Below are 23,165 nucleotides of genomic sequence, written 5' to 3' on the forward strand. Positions count from 1 at the left end.
TTGCTCGATGATCCTTGCTGCTCCAAGCTATCTAGGTGGCAGCAACCACCAAGAGTAATAAGCGAATCCCACAGCGAAACATGAACACCAAGTGCCTCTAGATGCAAACACTCAAGCAATACACTTGGATTCTCTCCCAATCTCTCAAAGATGATGAATCAATGATGGAGATGAGTGGGAGAACTTTGGCTAAGCTCACAAGATTGCTATGTCAATGCAAATGGCCAAGAGAGAGAGCTTGAGCCGGCCATGGGGCTTAAATAGAAGCCCCCATGAAATAGAGCCATTGTACCCCTTCGCGGGGTGACCAGACATAGGACCCCAACGTCCGGTAGCCCGATGCATGCCACGCATCATCAGCTTCAAACGCTGATTGCCCGATTTCAACGGTCATCTATACATTTAAGTAGTGACCAGACGCGCTATTCAAAGTGACCGGACGCTAGACCTTAGCGTCCAGTCGTTTCCAGTAAGCATCGAGAAGCGAGAAATCATGACCGGACGTGTCCGGTCATGCTCGACCGGACACACCCAGTGTTCGGTCACTCTACGTCATCATACATCAGACTGACCAGACTCAGGATCTGAGCGTTCGGTCAGTTTTCGCGCCAACGTCCGGTCATAAGACCAAAACTACGCGCCCTCAGCTATCACTGACCGGACGCACCGGTCCTTCAGAGACCAACGTCCGGTCACTTACAGTGACCACGTTCACCTGAGTTTAGGGCACCGGTGGCACTGTTAGACTATCCACACTCAACGAGCGGACACTCCACCAGTGAAGTTTCTAACCCTTGCTCAAGTGTGCCAACCACCAAGTGTATCACCTTGTGCGCATGTGTTAGCATATTTTCACAAACATTTTCAAGGGTGTTAGCACTCCACTAGATCCTAAATGCATATGCAATGAGTTAGAGCATCTAGTGGCACTTTGATAATTGCATTTTGATATGAGTTTTACCCCTCTTAATAGTACGACTATCAATCCTAAATGTGATCACACTCGCTAAGTGTCTTTATCACCAAAACAAAATGGCTTATATCATTTATACCTTTGCCTTGAGCCTTTTATTTTTCTCTTTCTTCTTTTCAAGTCCAAGCACTTGATCATCACCATGGCATCACCATCGTCATATCATGATCTTCATTTGCTTCACTACTTTGAATGTGCTACCTATCTCATGATCACTTGATAAACTAGGTTAGCACTTAGGGTTTCATCAAATCACCAAAACCAAACTTAGTGCTTTCACTGGTGAACCAATGCCTTCGATGCATGAGGTGAGATTGACATCTTCTGTTCATGACGATGAATTGTTTTGACTTGTCCATAGGTTCATTTTGAATGACAGTCTTTGTCCTCTTCCTAGGTCCGACGAGCCCTCTGATGTTGCATCTTCTGCGCCAGCCTCGTTGTTTGATTCTTTTGACTCCTACGACGGCGACGATGCCTGGCGTTTCCTCCGAGAGTGGAGGGTGGCCCAAGACTGTTATTTCGTGGTGACTCAGGAAAATGGCTAGCTTGATCCGCTCGGGGTCTCCTAAGCTGCCCTTCACACTACCGAAGAAGAGGCCAGTGTCATTCGAGCGCGGCTGGCCGAGTCTGATGTCATGGTGGCGGGTAGGATGAATTCTAGGAACGCTTTATGCCAATTTCCATTGTCTTTTATGTTGATAACTCTGCTATTTCCATGATCGCCAGCCCTAATGGTGTAGTTGGAGTCCCTTCAACTAGCGGCGAATGCGGTCATGGATGCCGTCAATGCTCAGGGCCCCTCATCAATGCCCACCTCCATGACATCATGGCCCGCGTTTAGGAGATCGCTCTCCACGACGTTTGTCATGGCGCATCGATGGCATTGGCCATGGCATAAGTCCAGACTAGGTACGAGCTCCATGCCATGGAGACTGGCTTCCCAACAGGCGATGGCCTCGAGGAGCATGAGGATCTGATCGATGAATTCATCGTCGCGGTGGAGGTCATTGTGGACATCACATCCGCTCAGGATGTGGTGAACAAGGTCTTCGATTAGTTTGTATTTAGGGCAAACTAATGAATAAAATCTTTTGCTCTTCCATGACCATGTCTTAGTGCAATGTCCTTGTATATGTCATGATTGTCTTTGTTTTCGCTTTTGCTCTAGAGGCGATACATATCGTATCAGCTTTTACTCTTCAAAGATTTTTATTTTTTGAACTAGAGGCGATACCCTTCTGGTATCGGCTATTATAGCTGAACCTATCAGCTATCAAGCATCGATCTTAAATGCTAGGATAATATCTCTTTAGATATTTTTTATCGATCGCTATTGATAGGTTGCACTAGAACTTTTCAGACCAAAGATTAAATAATCAATCGATCTAGGCCAAGCATCTCATTAAGCAGAACAACCTCTTAATAAATTTATCAACTCTGGCTTGTTCTTAGGATTCAATTTAATGCTTACATATGTCGGTCTAGGCTTATCTTCTTGACCAATGTTTATCTCCCTTAATCCAATGACTGACGCGAAGCTATGATTATCCATCAAAATAAACTCTCAGAGCCGATTGCTTAAATTGGCTATTGGCTTTCATTACTTTTCTTAATGAAGCCTCCTTCCCACAGCTTGCTAGAAAAAACACTCGAAGTCTTTTAGCTCCCAATATACTGGATCGGTTGTTGCGATACTCATAGATTCATCAGCGCGAACTAGCTCAACATCATCTGCATGCCATTGAATCAAACATTGATGCATGGTTGATGGCACACAACAATTCACATGAATCCAGTCATGACCGAGGAGTAAACTGTATGATCCTTTTCCATCGATGATGAAGAACGTGGTGAGCAGAGTCTTACTTCCGATTGTCAATTCAACGTTCATTGTCCCCCGAGTCTTAGATGCATTACCCTCAAAATCCCTAAGCATCATGTCTATCTCAATCAAATCTCTTGGTCCCTTGCCAAGTTTATGAAAAATGGTGTAAGGCATAAGATTGATAGAATCACCTCTATCCACCAACATCTTGTTCATCAGCTTCCCATCAACAAAACCTTTTACATATAAAGCCTTTAAGTGTCGATGTTTGACTAGCTTATCGAATATAGCCTGCTATATAACCGTCAACTTGGCAACTATTTCTTCATAACCCGATTCATCAAAATCTGAATAAACTTCTTGGTTCGCTAGAGCTCTGAATTATGATGTCAATAAAAAAGCCATTTGAATATTAGCCGATGGTTGCCTTTTATCAACTGTTTGCTTAGCATGCCACACTTGAGGTCTACCAGATGCCGGCGATGTTCCAGTTCTCTATTTCTTAGGCATTGCACTCTTCTCTTCCGGCTTCTTGTCAAACCTCCTAGACACCATTGGCCTTCCTACCAAATATATTCTTCTTCATTACTCTCTTCTTCATGATCAGCCCAGTTTTGATCAACAACTCGCTTCCCAAGTCGATCATGAACACTTTTATTTTTTAAGTGCCGGTCCATGTTATTATGATGATACTCATCTTGAGCATGGATAGACCAGCGGTTGGCTTGAGATTGCCTGAACTCCTAATATTGCTCGCTGCATTCCGGACAGTTATTTCTGGTAGGCAACTTCAAACCTTCATTTCAGCAATGTCTGAAGAAAGGACAATTCTAATGGGACTCAACTTGCTTTCTTTTATACCTCTTTTTTTTTCTGTTGATGCTGGTATTCTTGCTCTTCTTATCAACGTTGATAATCATTTTCCTTCTATCGCTGCCATTTATTCAACAAAATTCAAGACGTAACACACAACTTTGTTGCCCCATCCTTTGACATTTCTCCCTACTTATACCGGCTTTTTTTTGTCATGATGCCTTCTAATCTCTCTGTATTCATCAGCCGATATTTCTATCTCAGGATCGACTGTTCTAGTTTCTCTTGATCTGGTTATGTTAGGACCTTAGTCTTTTCTTTGAGCAACCTGGTATCGACCATGTTTTAATCTCTTGGGAAAGGATTATTATCAACTTTCATCTTCCAAGACGTATCAAATTTGAGCCATCCTTGCTAAATAGCCCTCTGTATATGCTGCCGAAAAACTCTGCACTCATTAGTGGAATGAGATGTAGCGTTATGAAACTTGCAGAACTTCTTATTCTTCAACTAATCAGGGGGCAACATAACCTAATTATCGAACAACTTGATTTGTCCCTTCTCAAGCAAGAAATCAAAGAGTTTGTCTAACTTTGTAACGTCAAAATCATAGCTCTCTTCGACCACTCTTCCCTAAGGATTTCGCACCATTACCGTCTTCTTACCCCCAATTCCATTCGGTCGCGGCAACCTCTTCTTCTTCATCGTCTTCATAGCCATCATCGACTAAATATGGATTATAGGCTTCGATCATTATGGTACTTTTCTAGAATCGGGTATCTCTGCGCATATTCTAGAACTGGCTATTGAGCGTAGTCACTCGTTGAGCCAATTGACCCAAGTTATCAAACTCTTGTCCTATTAGCTTCTCTCTCCATGTTGGCAATATTCCTTAAATGGCCAAAGCAGCTAGCTGATCATCAGCTAAGTTTAATGAGAAGTACAAATTTCTAGTCTCTCGGAACCTCTAAAGAAACTCGGTGTCAGATTCATTAGTTCTCTGCCTTATAGTTGTCAAATTGGTAATCTTCTTTTCTCCTATCCTAGTGTAAAAATATGTATGAAACTTCTTCTCTAGGTTAGCCTAATTGGCAATGGAGTTAACTGGCAGTGATGAAAACCAAGTGAAGGCTGGCCCTGATAGGGACAAGGAGAAGAAATAAACTCGATGGGCCTCTTCAATGGATGCTTCGCCTAACTATATAAGATACCAACTGATATGTTCTATTGTGCTGTCTTGGCTAGTGAACTTAGCAAACTTTGGGAGCATGTAATTTATAGGAAGAGCGACCAAATCATACTATTCTGGATATGGGCGTTTGTATGAAAAGGTCTGCCCTTTTGGTTTCAAACCGAACTGATTCTTCATCATCTCGGTCACTCTTAGCAACAACTTATCAGCATTTGAATTTAGATTTCTCTACAACTGCTGACCCGTTTATGGATTAAAATTCTAGGTACCTTGGCATCCTAGATTCAGAATCATATGAAGAGTATTATAATCAGTGCCATAATGACATCCTTGTGGAATCTCTATCTGCTAGGTCCTTTACTGGTTTGCTGCTTGAAGTCTCTAGTTATAGATATTAGGATCTATATCTCTACAGATCCTTTAAATTGATGGTGCTATTTTTTAAGTCGACGATGATATGTGGCCTGATATGCCAAAATTAACCATCTGTTTCTAACCTTGCCCCGCTGGCTATTGCACATTCTGCGCTAATGATCCAGGATTATACTGTATCTGATTCGTAGTAGCACCTTGAACTTGCTCAGATGAACTCTGAACTACCTAGACATTATCATTACCAGCTGGTGCTGCTTCTTAATGGCTAGTACTGGCTTGATTAGTCCTTTGAGTCGACGGATGTGGAATGTTGTAATAAGCTGACCCAACCTGATCAACTGGAAACCTGTGAAACACCTCTTTCATAGTGTTGTGGAATATGTTCAAGGAAACTTCATTATGGTTTGATATGACATCATGAACAGATTTGTTTACAGCTTCTACGAAAAAACGCATGTCTTCAGCTTCATCTGTAGCTGTCTGCTCATTTAACAGAACTCTTGGTAGTGGATATTTCTGAACAATTATATTATCATGTGTCTTGGTATAGGACAACAAATACTTGTTCTAAAATTCTTCTATAGCTTTATTGATGACATCTTCATCACTATCAGGTAGGTCTTCATAAGGTACTATAAGGATGTCATTGTTGTTGTAAGCCACGATGATGATTGTGGGGTCCTACCGAGCGTGTCAGAACGTGTGTCGACACAAAAATATGTCAACACACAGCAAGCCGGAAGGGTCTGCTCAATGGAGCTAGAGATTCGCTTGGCTTCAACATAGGGATAATCGATCATGCGTATTCCTCCCGAGACATGCCAGTCAATTTAACCCTGCAATTGACAATGAGAGAAAGTTTATCAGTAATTTAAGGTGAAACGTGCCGGTCTATGCCCAGATAGTTCCAAGTGTGCCGCTTCGGAAGCAGCCATACAGGGAGAACGATTAAATAGCCGATACGTGCAAAAATCGGCTGTTACAGACTATAAAGCTCATGGGTAGCGATTAATTTCATATTGATAGGTACAATACTCGTATATGTAAATAAGATCATCAGCTAGATAGATATTGCCAGTGTAAAGCATTAAGCTGATGAATCTAATCAAGAAAAGATATAGCACGCGAATGAATCGACTATCTGATACGAACGGATCTACAAATGCTCTAAATCTAATCTGTTACCATTAATAGTAAGGTTTGACCAGATCGATGGCAGCTATGATGATAATAACAAACTAAAATCAAAGAGTCCGTAAAGACATCCATACTTTAACAGGCTTTCTGAAAGACATACTATACATAAGGGCTCTAATGAATCGGCTAAAATAGTCGATTCAGGTAAAGAGAACTACAGCGTGTGAACAATCGACTATTTCACATGAACAAACCTATGGACTCCTTAGACTCAACCTGCTATCTCTAATAGTGGGGTTCGACTAGATCGATGCAGCCATGAAAAAGACAACGAATCAAACCCTTAAAGCACACAAATCTATTCACGCTTAACAGAATTATGGACGCACACCATAGGCGTTAACGCACAGGCGATTAGCTATTTAGCCGATGTAGGCATAGCAAACAACTAAGGTCATGCCTAATTAGGAACAAATCTACTAACTAACATCCTCCAATCTATACAACCATAATTGTAAACTATAAACTAGATTTAACTAGCCAACAAACCTCTTCAAGATTATTCATGCCTTAACCGTGTACTATACATGATCAAGATCGAAGTAAAAATAGCCGATGAAACATAAACCGTCGCTCAAGGTAAACAATATCGTGTTGTAACAAAACGAACGACGGACCCAAAGGATATAAGACCAATCTAGATCGATCTTAACGGGATAGATTTATGTTACTGCAAACTAATGATAATGAAAACATCAGCAAGATCAATAACTTAATGAATCTACCAAAGATTGCTACTCTTAGGTAGAGCCGATAACTTGACCTTAATCTAATTTGAACAGTGGAGGTCGACCGGGTCGATGCAGCCATACTTGAACTAGACAAGAGTCGATAACTAGCTTATACTAGAGTCATAGTGGAGGTCGACCGGATCGATGCAGCCGTACTTGAACTAGACAAGAGTTGATAACTAGCTTATACCAGAGTCACTGTGGTGGTCGACCGGATCGATGCAGCCGTACGAATAGAAGTATAAGCCATGATAGTACTTACTAACAAGCTGAATTTTGACTGGACCGATGCATCCCTACTCGTTGAAGAACTTGCCGAGATCTACTCTACTCCTACTCCTAAAGGTTGGCCGAAGCCAAAAAAGTAAGTAACTTGTATTTGATTGATTATGTGTCCTTTATAATAGCCGGGGTCCAATATTTATACCTGGAGCCTAAACACGAATCCAACTCAAGTACAACTCATTACCATCTTTGGTATAAAAAGAAAATATTCCTATCTTAAGATAACTTGGACCCTAATCTTTTCCCTTTTATAGAGTCTGATATGTAGTTTCCCGACGCCAACCGTAGCTCATCATCATTATCTATTGATGTCATTCAAAGAGAGCCGATTCCAGTGTCGCATCCGAATCAGCTGATATCGATCCTCATACAATCGATTCCTTGATTGACACAATCTTGGAAGCTTTTGAGTTTCCGCGTTTTTCTTCGAAATTTTGGTGTAAACAGGTTGCGTGCCAAACGTGACTCATGAAAAAAGAACGCATCAACAGCAGCATTGTAATACCATTTTTGTGGCAAAACTTTTATGAGATAACATAATGTCCATTACAAAAGTTAAACAATGTTTGTTACATGGGTATAATACATAAATAGTTCTCAGTCAGAAACAGTGTTTGAAACACAATGCAGCACTAAGAAAGTTCTCAGTCTGAAATATACTAAGTAAGCAACTCATCATCCGAGTACTAGTCCTCTACCATAATATTGTTGCTGTGGCTAGGCTCACCTGCATTGCTCTGACCTATCTATCGCCTATAGTAACCGCCTAACCGGCCTCCGCTTCATCTACGGCCGCTGCGGCCTGAGCAAAGAATGCGTTGTCATCCTCCTTCGCCTGCAAGCCTGCCTCTGCTAGAGCGATGAGCTCGCTCAGTCTACCTGTGTCTTCCTTAGCCTTCTATGCCTGCAAGCCCGCCTCTGCTAGAGTGATGAGTTCGCTCAGTCTGCTAGTGTCGTCTTTAGCCTCCTCCGCTTGCAAGCTCGTCTCTGCTAGAGCGATGAGCTCGCTCAGTCTGCCTGTGTCGTCCTCAGCCTTCTACACCTGCAAGTCCATCTCTGCTAGAGCGATGAGCTTGCTCAGTCTGTCAGTGTCGTTCTCATCCTCGTCCCCCCTCATCAGACAACATAATCGGTGATTGAACGGTGTGACCAGCTCACGTTCTATGCTTATCTAACTTCTTTTCCTCATAACTTGCACGAGCCACCTCTGCGGCATGGTCCTCGCTGCATCCAATCACTTTATGTATAAAATACAATCAGTTAGCAATACGATTATATTACATTTAAAATCAGGCAACGAAAAAAGGCTTTCAAGCACTCACTGGCACATAATGCAACAACATGCTCGTTCAAGACCTACATCTGTACTATTGTCTCCTCCATTGCCTTTTTCCTTGCTCTCTCCTCCTCTAACGTCATCCGTCTCTCCAATCTCTATTTGTCAAGCCCAATATCGATTGGGTTACGAATACCGCGCTGTCTAGCAAACTCACGCATCTTGTCTTTGTGATGTTTAATAAATAGGTCGACATAGTCAGATCCATATCTCATTTTCCGTGCAATTACTTGCCTCCCCTTCAGTTCATCCAAGAACTTAGCTTGACCATCACAATATTTCCACCTACATTTCTTAGTACTCTATTCAAACAGAAAATTATATTATATATGTCTTAATAAAAGAAACAAAATACGATTTCATGTTTACCACAAAAATAATCAACCTCATCATAGTCAACCATATGACCGCAATAATGGCCTATTCCAAGCTTCGAAGGGACTAGACCGTAGTTGGATTTAACACCACATTCGCACTTGACTGGATATGCTTTGTAAATTAACATTTCTTTCTTCTTTTGCTTTGCCTTTGGTGGTTCTTCCAGCCATTGGTTCTTAGAACCATACAACCACTCTTTGAAACGACGCTTTACCATTGAAAACACCTAAATAAGGTGACATTAGTATATGAACACATATAGCTCAACATTTCAACACATACACTTTGTACTTACTTCATGCTTGTTTGAACACACAAACTCTAACGTATTCTCAGGGTTTATCATAGCTCGATCTCCGCAATCGCACAAAAAAAGTTTCTCGAATCATCTAATTGCGGCTAAGTGCTTCTTCTTTATCGTCATTGGAGGGGGGTTAGGGAGAGGTGAAACCCACCGCTCAAAGTGCTCTCGTGGATGTCACCCTCTCAACCAATCGTTGAAAAGGAGATAACTAGGGTCAAACTTATTTGCACCGTCGATCCACTGAAAGAAAAAACACCTCTCATGGGCCTACACAATAAAATTCCAACAAAATATTAGTAACCTAGTAATACAAATGAAGAAAAAAATATACGGAAACAATTACTTACATTAAAATGACTGCATATGTAGAATCAACAAGCCACCGTGTCCAGATGTCTCGATTAAAACACGTCGGCCGAACGATCACAGTCATAGTTAGGGACATGAAGGTCAGGAGGGATGGGGTCATCTTTGCTAGACTCGTCAGGGTACAATTCTCTAGGACGACTCCGTTTTCGTCACAACTATTCCCAAAACATGTTTTCCATCTAATAAAACGGTTCAAATTAAACATAAATCAAAAAAACGTAAATTAATGTAAAATATAATCATTTGCATTGCAACTCAAATAATATAACCAACACTTATAGCAACAAAAATATATATGGTAAACATACTTCTAACTAAATAATTAACCTTAACATTGACAAAAATCAAACTGATATCTTCCTCCAAACCATAGCCCATAGTTCTCAAAAATAATTTTCCTCCTAACCTTAACTCTCATTCATAATATTTCAATCCACCATTTAAACGAAAATAAAAAGTGTATCATTATCTTGAACGAGACCGAGAAGGGAGGGAGGCGGCCAGGGAATGAAAGGGAAGAGAGGGAGGGAAACGACAACGGAGGGCCGGACGTCGACAACACTTGGGAGTTGCGGAAGGGCGCGGCGTGGAAGTCGTCCACCGCGTTAAGGCAGATAGAGGGAGGGCGGCTCGCGGACGATATTTACCTAGCTCTGTCGTGCCACCGATCAGGGTGCGTCACTACCGCGCCAAGATCGGTGGCGCGGCAAACCCTGCCACGTCATCTATCTCGCCGCACCACCATGCATGATATGGCACAGGCATTTCGCCGCGCCAGGGAAATAGACGCGGACAAAAGTGTTAGTTTTAGAAAAAAATAGTGTCAGATTTAAAATTAGTTTAAAAAAGTGTTAAAAATAAATAAAAATTCTTCGTGGGCGGCCGCACGCAGCTTTTTTTTTTTTTTTTTTTTTTTTTTTTTTGCCAAAAAGCCCCGCAACTTCTCCTACCATGACGAATCACTCGTGAAGCTCGCGCAGTCGTCCCCTGTCCCGTCCCCCAAATCCCCAGAACCCTAGCAGAGCTCTCGAGCACGAGCCCGCGATGGCGTCGGCCAGCGAGACGACAGAGCAGTCCACCATAACGAGCACTGCTGTGGACGACGGTGGTGCGCTCGAGAGCAAGCGGGAGCACCTCAATGGCGCGGCGGCTACCCCTACTGTGGGGCAGGAGGAGGATGAGATGATCGGGCCGGGCCCTGCGCCGGCGAAGCCGCGGCAGAAGCGCCCGCTCCAGTTCGAGCAGGCGTTCCTCGACGCCCTCCCCTCCGCCGCCATGTACGCCCTCTCCACCCTCCTCGCCATTTGGGGTCAGGATTTGGTGGCGCCCGTCGATGAGAGCTGGTTAACTAAGGTGTTTTGTTTCGCAGGTATGAGAAGAGCTATATGCATCGGGATGTCGTCACGCACGTCGCTGTTTCTCCTGCTGACTTCTTCATCACTGGGAGTGCAGATGGTGATCTCTCTGATACCCATCTCAGTATCTGAGTATCATGTCTAATTAGTTCTGTTGATTTTTTCTGGAAAATATGTGCAAATCGCAAATAGCAAAATATTCTATTCTGTGATTGCTGAATTCAAATTTAGGGCTTAGAGTCTGTGGAGTATCATGACTTAGTCTTGGTGAACAACACTACTTGAGAGCTTAGATCTATGCAGGAATTCATTTTATTGAGCTTATTAAAGGGAACACTATTTGATGCAGTCTCAGAGATGGGAGCTTAATTGGCTTTATTTTCTTCTGTTTCAGGGCACCTGAAGTTTTGGAAGAAGAAACCTGTTGGGATTGAATTTGCTAAACATTTTCGGTCTCATCTCAGTCCCATCGAAGGTCTAGCTGTGAGTGCACACATACTTACCTTATGATGCATAGAATATTCTTTGGCTTGCATGCTCTTGCCATTGCTCCTACCTGTGTTATTCGTAGAGTGTTATCGGTAGTATGAATGACTGCAAATTATAGCATGATTCAGTAATGCAGGTGAGTGTTGATGGATTGCTTTGCTGCACAATATCCAACGATCGGTCTGTGAAGATATATGATGTTGTAAACTATGACATGATGTTCATGATGCGTCTCTCATTTGTTCCTGGGGCTATTGAGTGGGTTCATCGAGAAGGAGATGTTAAACCAAAACTTGCCGTTAGTGACCGGAATACACCTTTTGTTCACATATTTGACACCCATTCTGGTTCAAATGACCCAATCATGTCCAAAGAGGTATTCTTCTGTTCCTTTTGATTTTGTTTGTATAGTTTCTGTTAATTGCAATAGGATGCTTACTCCATGAGCTGCTTCTTTAATTGCAGATTCATGGTGGCCCTGTCCAAGTTATGAAATATAACCACATTCATGATGTTGTTATATCTGCTGATGCCAAGGGACTGTTGGAATACTGGTCTCCATCTACCCTCAAGTTTCCAGAAAATGAGTATGTTATTGCTCGTTTCCAGCTATTTCTTGTCTTATGTAGCTTACATTTAATTTCATGAAAACACTCTCCAATGGTGCTGAGTGCTGAAAAATGCTGCATTGTTCACTACTTCTACTCAAAACTTCATAACTGGAACAACATACCAGTATACGTTCATCTCATTGAAATCTGATTGGGTGTTATTATATTTATTAGTGACATGCAACTGTTCAAGGAATAGCATAGTTAATATCTCAGTTTTAGTCCTGTTTCTTATGAATTCCTTGCTTGATAATAACCTACCTAGTTGTTTCTGGGTTAGATTTTTATTCAATCATATCACTCTGTCTGCATATTCCTGTGATGTCCCTTTGTGGCATCCACAATTATTCCGCTTGACTAATTCATCAACTCAATCAACATTGCTGCTTGTTTTGGTGCAGGGTGAGGTTTCGCCTGAAATCAGATACAAATCTATTTGAAATTGCGAAATGCAAGACAAGTGTGTCTGCAATTGAGGTACTTTCTTAGTCCTAGATTGATTTCCATATCTTGTTTCTTTATTAGTAATAGATTAAGTAGGCATACTACTGAATGGGAATGGGCTTGAATGCTTTGCAGAACCATAAGGTTATACTTGACATTGTACTGCTATGCAACATGCTTTTTCCTTTTCTTTTTTATTGGCACAGCAGTTAGATAACGCTATCTGAATTTGTGGATTTGGGTTCTTCATTCTGAAATATGTATATGATTACCTGAGAAATGACATTAAAGTAAATAATTGGACACAATAAACCATGCCTAATGTGTTGTCAATCTGACACTTCAAAATTATAGGCTATGGCCAGTATTATCCTTCATATTATGCATTGAATGACTCCACTAAATGATCGGGTGCTATTCAGGTAAGCAATGATGGCACTCAATTTGCTGTCACATCCCCTGATCGCAGGATACGGGTATTTTGGTTCAAAACTGGGAAATTAAGACGTGTATATGACGAGTCCCTAGAGGTAAGAAACTTTCCCCTGGCAAATATTTGGAGAGCACAGGTTATCATATTGCATTCTTATTTTTAGTTGATGAATATTGTCATTTCTAGGTGGCACAAGATCTTCAAAGAAGTGATGTTCCATTGTATCACCTTGAGGCTTTTGATTTTGGACGACGAATGGCTGTGGAGAAGGAAATAGAGAAAACAGAAAATGTTCCACAACCTAATGCTGTCTTTGATGAGAGCTGCAATTTTCTTATTTACGCTACCCTTTTGGGTGTAAAGGTATGCTGCACTTTCTTTCTTTTTCCCATAATTTCCCATAATGCTGTAAGATCTTTACATCTTTTTGGGTCGATTGGTGCTCAAATTTTATGGTTTTACTAGAAGATTATTGCACTGAGGGCTTAGTAGTTAGTCTGGAAGTCCATAGTCCATTAGTCCAAACAAATACAAAATGACTCATGCTGTCTTAGTTCCTTGTGTGTCACTATGGGGCTCTTTCATGTTTCTCCTCTTGATTTGTTGATTGTGTAAATGGATGTTAGGCCATTCCCTGCTTTTTGCCGATTGCCTGATTGTGTATATGGGTCATATTGCTATTAAAACTTTTCTGTAAAACTTATTAGCTTTGTCATACGTGTGCAGATTGTAAATTTGCACACAAATAAGGTTTCGCGCATCCTGGGGAAGGTAGAGAACAATGAGAGGTTTCTGAGAATTGCACTATACCAAGGAGACAATGGCAACAAGAAGGTTAGAAAAATACCTTCAGTAGCTGCCAATGTCAATGATAGCAAGGAACCCTTATCAGATCCAACACTGCTTTGTTGTGCTTTCAAGAAGCATCGGATATATCTCTTTAGGTATGCCATTCAATCATATCTGGAGAGTTCCTTCATTGGCTGGTTTATGATTTTGCATGCTGGTTTATGATTTTGCATGGTGAATTCTGTTCAAAAAGTTATCATATACCCTGTTTCTTATGTAACACGGTTATTCTTTTGTTTTACCAGTCGTAGGGAACCGGAAGAGCCTGAAGATGCAACTAAGGGTAGAGATGTTTTCAATGAAAAACCACCTCCAGAAGAGCTTTTGTCTGTATCAGACCTAGGCAAAACTGCTACAACATCATTGCCTGATAATTTGGTATGTTGCTCTTTGAATGTAACTTTGATAACTGAGTTGTTTTTTTTCTGGTGTTGTAACTTGTGAGGGGCTGAAATTTCTTAACAAATCCGTTGTCGTATTTCAGGTGCTACACACTTCTATGGGTGACATTCACTTGAGACTATATCCAGAAGAGTGTCCAAAAACTGTGGAAAACTTCACTACCCATTGCCGGAACGGTTATTATGACAATCTTATATTTCACCGTGTGATTAAAGGATTCATGATTCAGACTGGAGATCCTTTGGGGGATGGCACTGGTGGGCAATCAATCTGGGGCACTGAATTTGAAGATGAATTTCACAAGAGGTATGTTTATTTTTTCCCATATGAGTTACAAATAGTAGTTCTATAAGTTCTTTAATCATAAAATTTCTTTTTTCTTTCCGCCTTTAACTAGAACACATGAATCCATTTTTGCTTTGACTGTTTCCAAGATACAATTTTGACAAGTTTAATCTGGTATTTTGTTTTTGGAAAAGGAGATAGTGCAATATCATGCAAATATACTTAACCCTGTTCTGTTCGTGCCATTTTGATGTGGCAGACCTATATACGGTTGAAAATATATTAGTGGGATATATGTTCAGAGAACTTAATGCAACTGTCCTTAGTGATATTATTACTCTGGTTCTGGTATGTTTGTAATGATAATAATAGTAAAAAAAATAAAAATGACCCACTGGCTTTGCCCTCAAGAAAGGGAAGTACCAAACCCTTGTTTTTCCATGATAGCACTATGCGCTATTTTTTTTAATATGGTTACTTATGACATCCCTAGTTTGGTGACGTTGCTAGTGCTTTTTGTGCAGCTTGAGGCATGATAGGCCTTTTACACTTTCCATGGCCAATGCGGGACCTAATACCAATGGTTCTCAATTCTTTATCACCACTGTGGCAACTCCATGGCTAGATAACAAACACACAGTGTTTGGTAGAGTTGTGAAAGGGATGGATGTTGTCCAGGTATTCAGCGTTTGCAACTTCATTTTAGTGGCAGACTTTTGCCCCTGCATTTCCTTTGTTTATTCCTCCTAATTTTATGTTTTGTGCTTGAAGCAAATTGAGAAGGTCAAGACTGACAAGAATGACAAACCATATCAAGATGTAAAGATCTTGAATGTTACAGTTCCCAAGACATAAGCTCCTACCTGATCAGTTGGTCAGTTTCTTCTATTTTCCTTGTATTCCTTTAATAAAACTGGAAATTTGGTTGTGTTGAGCTTACATTTCTGATATATCACGTCAACCGTATATTGGCCCTGATACATTCTGTGGTAGATGCTTCAGTTGAATTGGCGTTTCTTTTGCATTTCTTCCCCTTGTGAACTACTGTAATCATGTGCTATTAATTGTATTTTATAGGCTGTTGTCATTGTCTAATGTCTTGTGCCTTGCGCAGGGTTCGGACATTGTACCTGCGCTCCTTGGTTGGACATATTGCTAACCTGTGGAAGACAATGTGCTGGAGTCTTAGAGATCAGCTATCTGCTGTGGTGATGAATTGAGCACACCTTCCGCTGCTGTTGACGCCGTATTGGAACCTTGCAATTTTCAGGATCGATGGTACCTGAGGAATTTTAGGTTTAGCTTTTGATTCCAGAATCGTGGGGTAGATGGTTGTAGTTTTGTAACGTTGGGTTAATCTTGCATGTTGAAATGAAAAAAAAGAGAGTAAACACACGCTATCTGTTTAATTTTTGAGAATGGTGCGAGGAAGATGTGCCCAGTTGTCCAATGTATAATCATATATTCATTTTGAGTCGCTGGAAAGTATGCATCGTTGTCGTATACAAATTTACACTCCTGGGTCATGTTTGGATACCTCATAGATAGATTGTGGAAGCTGACTTGTAAAAGCTAGATTATAGAAGGTAAGTTAGTCAGCCCAATGAACTATTTCAGGTTCTTTGCGTTTCTATTCTGATTGGACCATTGGTGGCGTCTACCCATCAGTGAGTTGCCGACTAGTGGACTATTTTTGGGAAAAAATTCTATGGGCGGTGCCTGTTGGCAGCCGTGGGGCCCCACCGGGCCAACATCGTAGACATTGACTAGTCTTGGGGCTGACCTGATCTGCCCCCAACTTGTACGTCATCAGCAAATGTAAGGCCTGGTTTAGTTCTAAAAACCCCCAACTATCTCATCGAATTTTGCGGCACATGCATGAAGTATTAAATATAGATGAAAAAAAACTAATTGCACAGTTGGTTGGAAATCGCGAGACGAATGTTTTAAGACTAATTAGTCCATGATTAGCCATAAGTGCTACAGTAACTAACATGCGCTAATAATGAATTAATTAGGCTTAATAAATTCGTCTCGTAGTTTCCAGGTGAGCTATGTAATTAGTTTTTTTTATTAGTATCGGAAAACCTTTTTCGATATCCCAAAACATCTGATGTGACATCCAAAAAAATTTTATTTCGCGAACTAAATGCACCCTAGCTGATAAGCCGGGGAGGAATCTTTGGTTGGTCGTCGCCGTCTGCAGGGTGTCGACTGGCTTTGTTTACACTAATGTCCAGCCGTGTGCGCCGTGTATCATGCCGCGAACCTGGACTATGGAGAAGGGAGAGGGCATCGCTGGTGTTCCCACTTGGCCTGTCTGTATCGGCAATCAATCCAAACAAAGATGATTCGGGAATGTTCTATTGTACTACGTAGATACAGTTCCGCAAACCACGTAAGGTGCAGAGTACGTAGACAAAGCTACTTAGGAGTACGTAGACAACAGCGGCTGCTGAGTGATTATGATTATTTTATCATCGAATATACGCAGTTACTCGGTCATAAAAATAGTATCGTTGCATCGGCACCACTCAGTCAGTCACTTTCGTGGCATCCCGACGTCATCAGTGAGGTATGCAATCAGCCAAGCCAAGTGTGAGAGGTCTGGGAGTCAAAGATGCTGACGCGGTCAAAGAGAAAGCCGCCGGGACGGGATCATGGAGGTGTTAGGTAGGGTGTCTGCTGGTGCGTTGCTGCCGCGGAGGCACACGCAACGCGACGTCGTTCGTCCGGGCACCGGGCCACGTGGCGGTGGCGCCTGCATTAGTGCGAAACGCCAGCGGGGAGTCGGGAATAAGCGGCCAATCGGGAAGGAAAGGGAAGGCCCCCGCTGGCTGCGGCCCTTCTTTCTTTTTCCGCGAAGCACGGGGGAGGCAGGCAGCGTGTATAAAAAGTGAGGCAACGAACGCGGTCTCCGCCTCGTCCTTCCGTTCCGTTCCATTCCATTCCATTTCCGCTTCCACCCGTCGATCGTCTCCTCCGTCTGCACCGCGAGGACCGTTTCCGTCGGTCGGCCTCCTTGGTTCGCGATCGTCTCGTTTCGTTTCGTTTCTCCTCGCTGCCTGCCTGATCGTGGGGGATGGCCAGGCACTTCAAGTACGTCATCCTCGGCGGCGGCGTCGCGGCGGTACGTCCACGCGTCCACGCGTGCACCCTCTGCCCTCTCCCCCTCTCCCTCTCCATGCGCGCTTTCAATTCGATTCGTGCGTCGCCGCCGATCACCGGCCGCCTGAGCTGACATCGAGGGTGCCTGCGCGCAGGGGTACGCGGCGAGGGAGTTCGCCAAGCAGGGCGTCAACCAGGGCGAGCTCGCCATCATCTCCAAGGAACCGGTACGTATGCGCGTCCTCATTCCTCCATGATTCAATTCAAGTTCCCCATTGCTTTTCTTTGTTTCTTGTATAGTACGCGTAGTAATCAATCACAATCCTCGTCCGTGCCGTGCGCTTCCATTTGGGCTCTCACGTTACTTGTGCCTCCAGCACTCCACCCGTTCCAAATTAAATTCAATTGGCTCGCTGTTTCATTTACCCATCTACCCTACCTAGTTACCCCCGATCTTTTTTTTTGTTTCCCCAATGGATCGAACTAGTTAAGACCCTGAATTTCCGTGCACTGATTCTTCACTCTCCCGCCTGAAATTTGGTGATTAAATTGGGGAAGCTTCCCCCGTTTTTTCCCCAAATAATGGCCACCAGGCAAGGATTTTTTTCCCAATTTCGTTCGTTTCCCTAACAGACCGAATTGGACTCTGAAATAGGAGTATCATATGCCAATCCTCAGGATCATTTGTTTTTGGGGATCGTTGTCTCTGGCAAACCAGCGATATTTCAGGTTCAGACCATCTCAACAAGCAGATAGACAAGAATATCGAATCGGATACCCTATCCTTTACCGAAATGCTGCTACTTTTAATCGCTATAACTGTTCTGCAGCTGATTATTTTGTGGCGATGCCTCTGGCTTAACTTGATCCTTCATCTTTCAGGTGGCCCCTTATGAGCGCCCTGCACTCAGCAAGGGATACCTCTTCCCTCAGAGTAAGTCAAACTTCCCCCATCGCTGCTGTCCGATGATACTTCGCACGCATGATTTCGTACTGATACCCGAGGCTTCCATGTTCTGTCAACAGACGCCGCAAGACTGCCAGGCTTCCACACGTGTGTTGGCAACGGTGGAGAGAGGTTACTTCCTGAATGGTACTCTGAGAAAGGTAATCAATCTCCTTTACTCCTCCACTAATGATGTTCCTCAATTGATCAATATCCCTGCACTTGTAGTCTGTTATTGGAATAGTACTAGTTATTGAATATTTCATATTTGCACAGGTATTTTGATATATTTTTTTCTTTTACACTCAAATTGATCAATATCCCTGCACTTGTAGTTCCATCATCGGGATAGTACTAACTATGACTATTCTGATAAAAATAATGAGTTTTGCACTCAGCTGCAACTATGACAGATTTAAAATGCATGTTGAATTGTGCCTGCTTAACTGGGGAAATGTTCATCTCCAGGATCAAGTGTTCTTTATTTATTTTGTGTTTGGGGGTCCTAAATATAGCATGCCACATTACTTAACTTAGCAGCCAACATAACACTCCGTCTCCAAGTCTAGCCTCTGGCCTCTGGAGTAGTCTATCTGACAGCTTGAACAAACATCTGTAAAAGGCATTACGTTTTCACAGTTCTGATCATGAGCTGATTATGTTTGTTTTCAGGCATTGAACTGATCCTGAGCACTGAGATTGTGAAGGCTGACCTTGCCTCAAAGACTCTGACCAGTGCATCTGGGGAAACCTTTACATATGACACCTTGCTCATTGCTACTGGCTCCTCGGTTAGTTCTCACTGCAATTGTCCTCCTAAAGCATAGGAGATTGACTTTTACTCAAATTTCCAATGGGAACTTGTTACCTGGGTTACTCATGATGTATTCTGCCTTTGTGTTCAGGTCATAAAGCTCACTGATTTTGGTGTTCAAGGAGCAGAATCCAACAACATTTTGTATCTAAGGGATATTGCAGATGCCGACAAGTTGGTTGCAGCTATGCAAGCAAAGAAGGATGGAAAGGCTGTGATTGTTGGAGGTGGTTACATAGGGCTTGAGCTTAGCGCAGCCTTGAAAGTCAACAACTTTGATGTGACTATGGTGTACCCTGAACCCTGGTGCAGTAAGTCCCGTTAACCTGAAAGCTTATCACACATGTTCCATTCTCTGGAATTAATCTGAAACAATAACTGACTTTTTCTTTACATCTTGAACTCGATCTCTTGTAGTGCCCCGTCTCTTCACTGCTGGTATTGCTCATTTCTATGAGGGCTACTACACTAACAAAGGAATCAAGATTGTGAAGGGCACGGTTGCTGTTGGTTTCGACGCTGATGCCAACGGAGATGTGAGCACTGAACACTCTCCAGATTCAGTTTCGCGATGTGTGCTCTGAATGTTAACATTCACCTTAATGAATGCCAGGTCACCAAAGTGAAGTTGAAGAATGGAAGTGTTCTCGACGCTGATATTGTTATTGTTGGCGTCGGCGGCAGGCCATTGACGGGTCTCTTCAAAGGCCAACTTGATGAGGAGAAAGGTGGACTCAAGGTCAGTTCAATTCTTGCTTTTCTTTATTCAATTCAACATTAGCCATACTATTGCAGAATTGTCCAAATCTCTTTCTTTCTTTCTTTTTTTTAAAAGAAGTCCACATCTCGATGAGCGTCTTAGTATGTGGCCTGCCTGATATTGTGCTAACATTTTTGTTTTGTCAGACCGATGCATTCTTCGAAACAAGTGTTGCCGGAGTATACGCCATCGGCGACGTGGCCACCTTCCCTCTGAAGCTCTACAATGAGCAGAGGAGGGTGGAGCACGTGGACCACGCCCGGAAGTCGGCCGAGCAGGCCGTGAGGGCGATCAAGGCGAAGGAGTCCGGCGAGTCGGTGGCTGAGTACGACTACCTGCCCTACTTCTACTCCCGGTCGTTCGACGTGGCGTGGCAGTTCTACGGCGACAACGTCGGCGACGACGTGCTGTTCGGCGACAACGACCCGGCCTCGGCCAAGCCCAAGTTCGGCAGCTACTGGGTGAAGGACGGCAAGGTCGTCGGCGTGTTCCTCGAGGGCGGGTCGGCGGAGGAGAACCAGGCAATCGCCAGGGTCGCCAGGGCGCAGCCGCCGGTGGCCGACGTCCAGGTGCTCAAGGAGGAGGGGATCGAGTTCGCTGCCAAAATCTGAGCTCTTGGACAGGTTTAAAAAAAGAAGAGTGGTGTCAATTTTAGCTGATTTCTTGGCAATTCTACTTTTTGAGCTTTTGCTTCGTTATACTGTACTGTTTTCAGAATAGTTGTTGGTCCCTTGTGATGTGACCACCTTGGGATGACGATCCTATTAATAATAATGTACGTATGTGATCTGTAGCGTCTCTGTTCATAGTAGTCTAATGGATCGCGATGGGACGTACTATTTCATTCGGGCTCGTTCGGTTCAACTCAATCCGGGCAAGAAACCATTTAGGTTGACTGAAGTTTATTCAAATTACATAATGAATCCGACCTGGATTATTTTTCGGAGGATATAGGCTGTGTTTGCCTCTCACTCTTGAATTTATGTAATTTGTTTTATTATTATTATTCAAACACTCATATCTCTATACGACAATTCTAAATTTTAGTCCAAAGTTTTCTGCTAAAACTGATTGTTGTGAGAGAAAAATACTGTTATGTCTGAAAGCCAGCCCGCCAGCAACCAGCCGAACAGCCAATCAAACATGTCCATAGTCACGGGTTGCTGGATATTCAGACGACAGGAGGAATCATGGCCACGCTGAAAAAGCAGCTGGCAGGGGAGAGAGTTTCCTGCCAAGCATATCCCTAAATCGAAGGCACATCTCTGTCCGGACAAGATCAACTGATTGTTTGTCACACATCTAACTCAGTCAGGGTGTCCCATGAGAGTGTTCAAAAGCCTAATTAATTCATCATCAGTACATGTTTACTGTAGCATCACATTGTCAAATCATGGACCAATTAGGTTTAAAAGATTCGTCTCGCAAATTAGTAGCAATTTGTGCAATTAGTTATTTTTTTAATCTATATTTAATACTCCATGTATGTGTCTAAATATTCAATGTGATAGGAAGTAAATTTTAGAGGAGAAACTAAACCAGACTTAATGTGACTACTTTTCTTCAATCTTTCTCACTCAGCTTTTAGGATCGGCAGACTGCAGTCATTGTCTTCACATGAAGTGAACCAACAGCAGTTTGGTTCCCCGTGCGTGGCCATGCCTAACCTGCGGCGTGCCGTGAATGAAAAGCTGCTATTTGGTTATCTTCAGGTCATCGGGTGCAACAACCATTACTTTTTCAATTTAAAACCATGCCACATCTGTGGCGTCTATTTTTAACGCCGCGCTTTAGGGGCCGCCACGACTGCGTGTGGTAGCGTGTAATAGCCGGCAGCCAAACATGCCCTTAAGACAGCAATAGGAATTATCAAGTTGCAACTCAGGGCCATGGAGCTGTCTCGAGAATGATGTTCAACGGTGTAAGGGTGTGTTTAGTTACCAAAAAAATCCAAACTTTAGCACTATGCAAAAAGAAGATTCCCCATCATATCAAACTTACGGTACATGCATGGAGTACTAAATGTTGACGAAATCTAAAACTAATTGCATAGTTTGGTTGTACTTTGCGAGACGAACGTTTTGAGCCTAATTAGTTAACGATTAAACAATTATTACCAAATACAAACGAAATGCTACAGTGCGCTACAGCGCCGCACAGTGATTCCGGTGGCGCCAACTTTGGGCAACTAAACAAGGGCTAAGGTGTGATTGCCATCTACTTTATTTTTTTACCTTATGGCACGTTCGCTGGTCTGAAACTTGGCTGAAATTGACTAAAAAAACACTGTTCCGGCTGAATTGTTGTGAGAGAAAAATACTGTTCCGGCTGAAAAAACAAGCCGAACAAGCCGAATATGGGGTAAGCCAAACAGGACCTATATATAGTGGGATGCTTTGGTCCCAGCCTTTTCTCTAAAACCCTACTGCGATAAGGTGTTCCTCAGTGGCATGCTATACAATAATGTGATTATATCTCCTTCGGTGCTACGATGGAACCAAGACTTCATGTGGAGTGCAGCCACATGGGTAAGCCTATGGATACATATGGGTATCAAGGTGAACTACCATGACCATTGTAAAGTCACACCGTGCCATGATGGAACCAAGGTCGGGGAAGAGAGGCAGCGCTCGACCTCGCCGCAAGAGATGGGGAAGAAGAAGACGCCTTGCCTCGTTAGAACCCTAGCGTCTTCTTCCTCTCCGGCGAGGGCGAGGGCAAGTGCGCGGGCGCGGGCGTTGGAGTAAGAAGAAGGGGTCGTGTCGTCCTCGTATCGCACAGCCGTCGCGTGTTTACGTTTGCGTTATATATACTAGTAACTTCAAGAGGAAACTAAAACTTCGTCCACATGATAATTTTTCCATGTTATTGCTCCTAATGCTAACCAT

The 23,165-nt window shown here is 42.8% G+C and overlaps 2 protein-coding genes across 2 annotated transcripts; both read left to right on the plus strand.

Moving 5' to 3' along the window:
• The first annotated feature begins 10,750 nt into the window (after positions 1–10,750).
• LOC136477057 (peptidyl-prolyl cis-trans isomerase CYP71-like) lies at positions 10,751–16,168 on the plus strand. Its single transcript, XM_066475069.1, has 14 exons — positions 10,751–11,058; positions 11,151–11,236; positions 11,531–11,619; positions 11,762–12,001; positions 12,091–12,212; positions 12,638–12,713; positions 13,103–13,210; positions 13,300–13,476; positions 13,840–14,057; positions 14,208–14,340; positions 14,447–14,670; positions 15,174–15,327; positions 15,421–15,523; positions 15,764–16,168. Exons 1-13 carry the CDS (start codon positions 10,826–10,828, stop codon positions 15,502–15,504), a joined length of 1,944 nt encoding a protein of 647 aa, XP_066331166.1. The 5' UTR covers positions 10,751–10,825; the 3' UTR covers positions 15,505–15,523; positions 15,764–16,168.
• A 1,364-nt stretch (positions 16,169–17,532) lies between these two features.
• LOC136477059 (monodehydroascorbate reductase 4, cytosolic-like) lies at positions 17,533–21,070 on the plus strand. The gene is made up of 9 exons (XM_066475070.1): positions 17,533–17,779; positions 17,913–17,984; positions 18,640–18,691; positions 18,784–18,864; positions 19,376–19,494; positions 19,609–19,828; positions 19,935–20,053; positions 20,131–20,256; positions 20,424–21,070. The coding sequence occupies exons 1-9, from the start codon at positions 17,732–17,734 to the stop codon at positions 20,886–20,888; spliced, it is 1,302 nt and encodes a 433-aa protein (XP_066331167.1). The 5' UTR covers positions 17,533–17,731; the 3' UTR covers positions 20,889–21,070.
• The last annotated feature ends 2,095 nt before the right edge of the window (positions 21,071–23,165 follow it).

Source organism: Miscanthus floridulus, chromosome 8 (genome assembly GCF_019320115.1).
Source record: "Miscanthus floridulus cultivar M001 chromosome 8, ASM1932011v1, whole genome shotgun sequence".
Lineage (NCBI taxonomy): Eukaryota > Viridiplantae > Streptophyta > Magnoliopsida > Poales > Poaceae > Miscanthus > Miscanthus floridulus.

Coding starts and splice junctions, on each gene's coding strand:
- LOC136477059 (XM_066475070.1), top strand. CDS start 17,732: ATGGCCAGGCACTTCAAGTACGTCATCCTCGGCGGCGGCGTCGCGGCG. Junction 19,829..19,934: donor GTACCCTGAACCCTGGTGCA/GTAAGTCCCGTT, acceptor GATCTCTTGTAG/TGCCCCGTCTCTTCACTGCT. Junction 20,257..20,423: donor AGGAGAAAGGTGGACTCAAG/GTCAGTTCAATT, acceptor TTGTTTTGTCAG/ACCGATGCATTCTTCGAAAC.
- LOC136477057 (XM_066475069.1), top strand. CDS start 10,826: ATGGCGTCGGCCAGCGAGACGACAGAGCAGTCCACCATAACGAGCACT. Junction 12,002..12,090: donor ACCCAATCATGTCCAAAGAG/GTATTCTTCTGT, acceptor CTTTAATTGCAG/ATTCATGGTGGCCCTGTCCA. Junction 14,671..15,173: donor GAAGATGAATTTCACAAGAG/GTATGTTTATTT, acceptor CTTTTTGTGCAG/CTTGAGGCATGATAGGCCTT.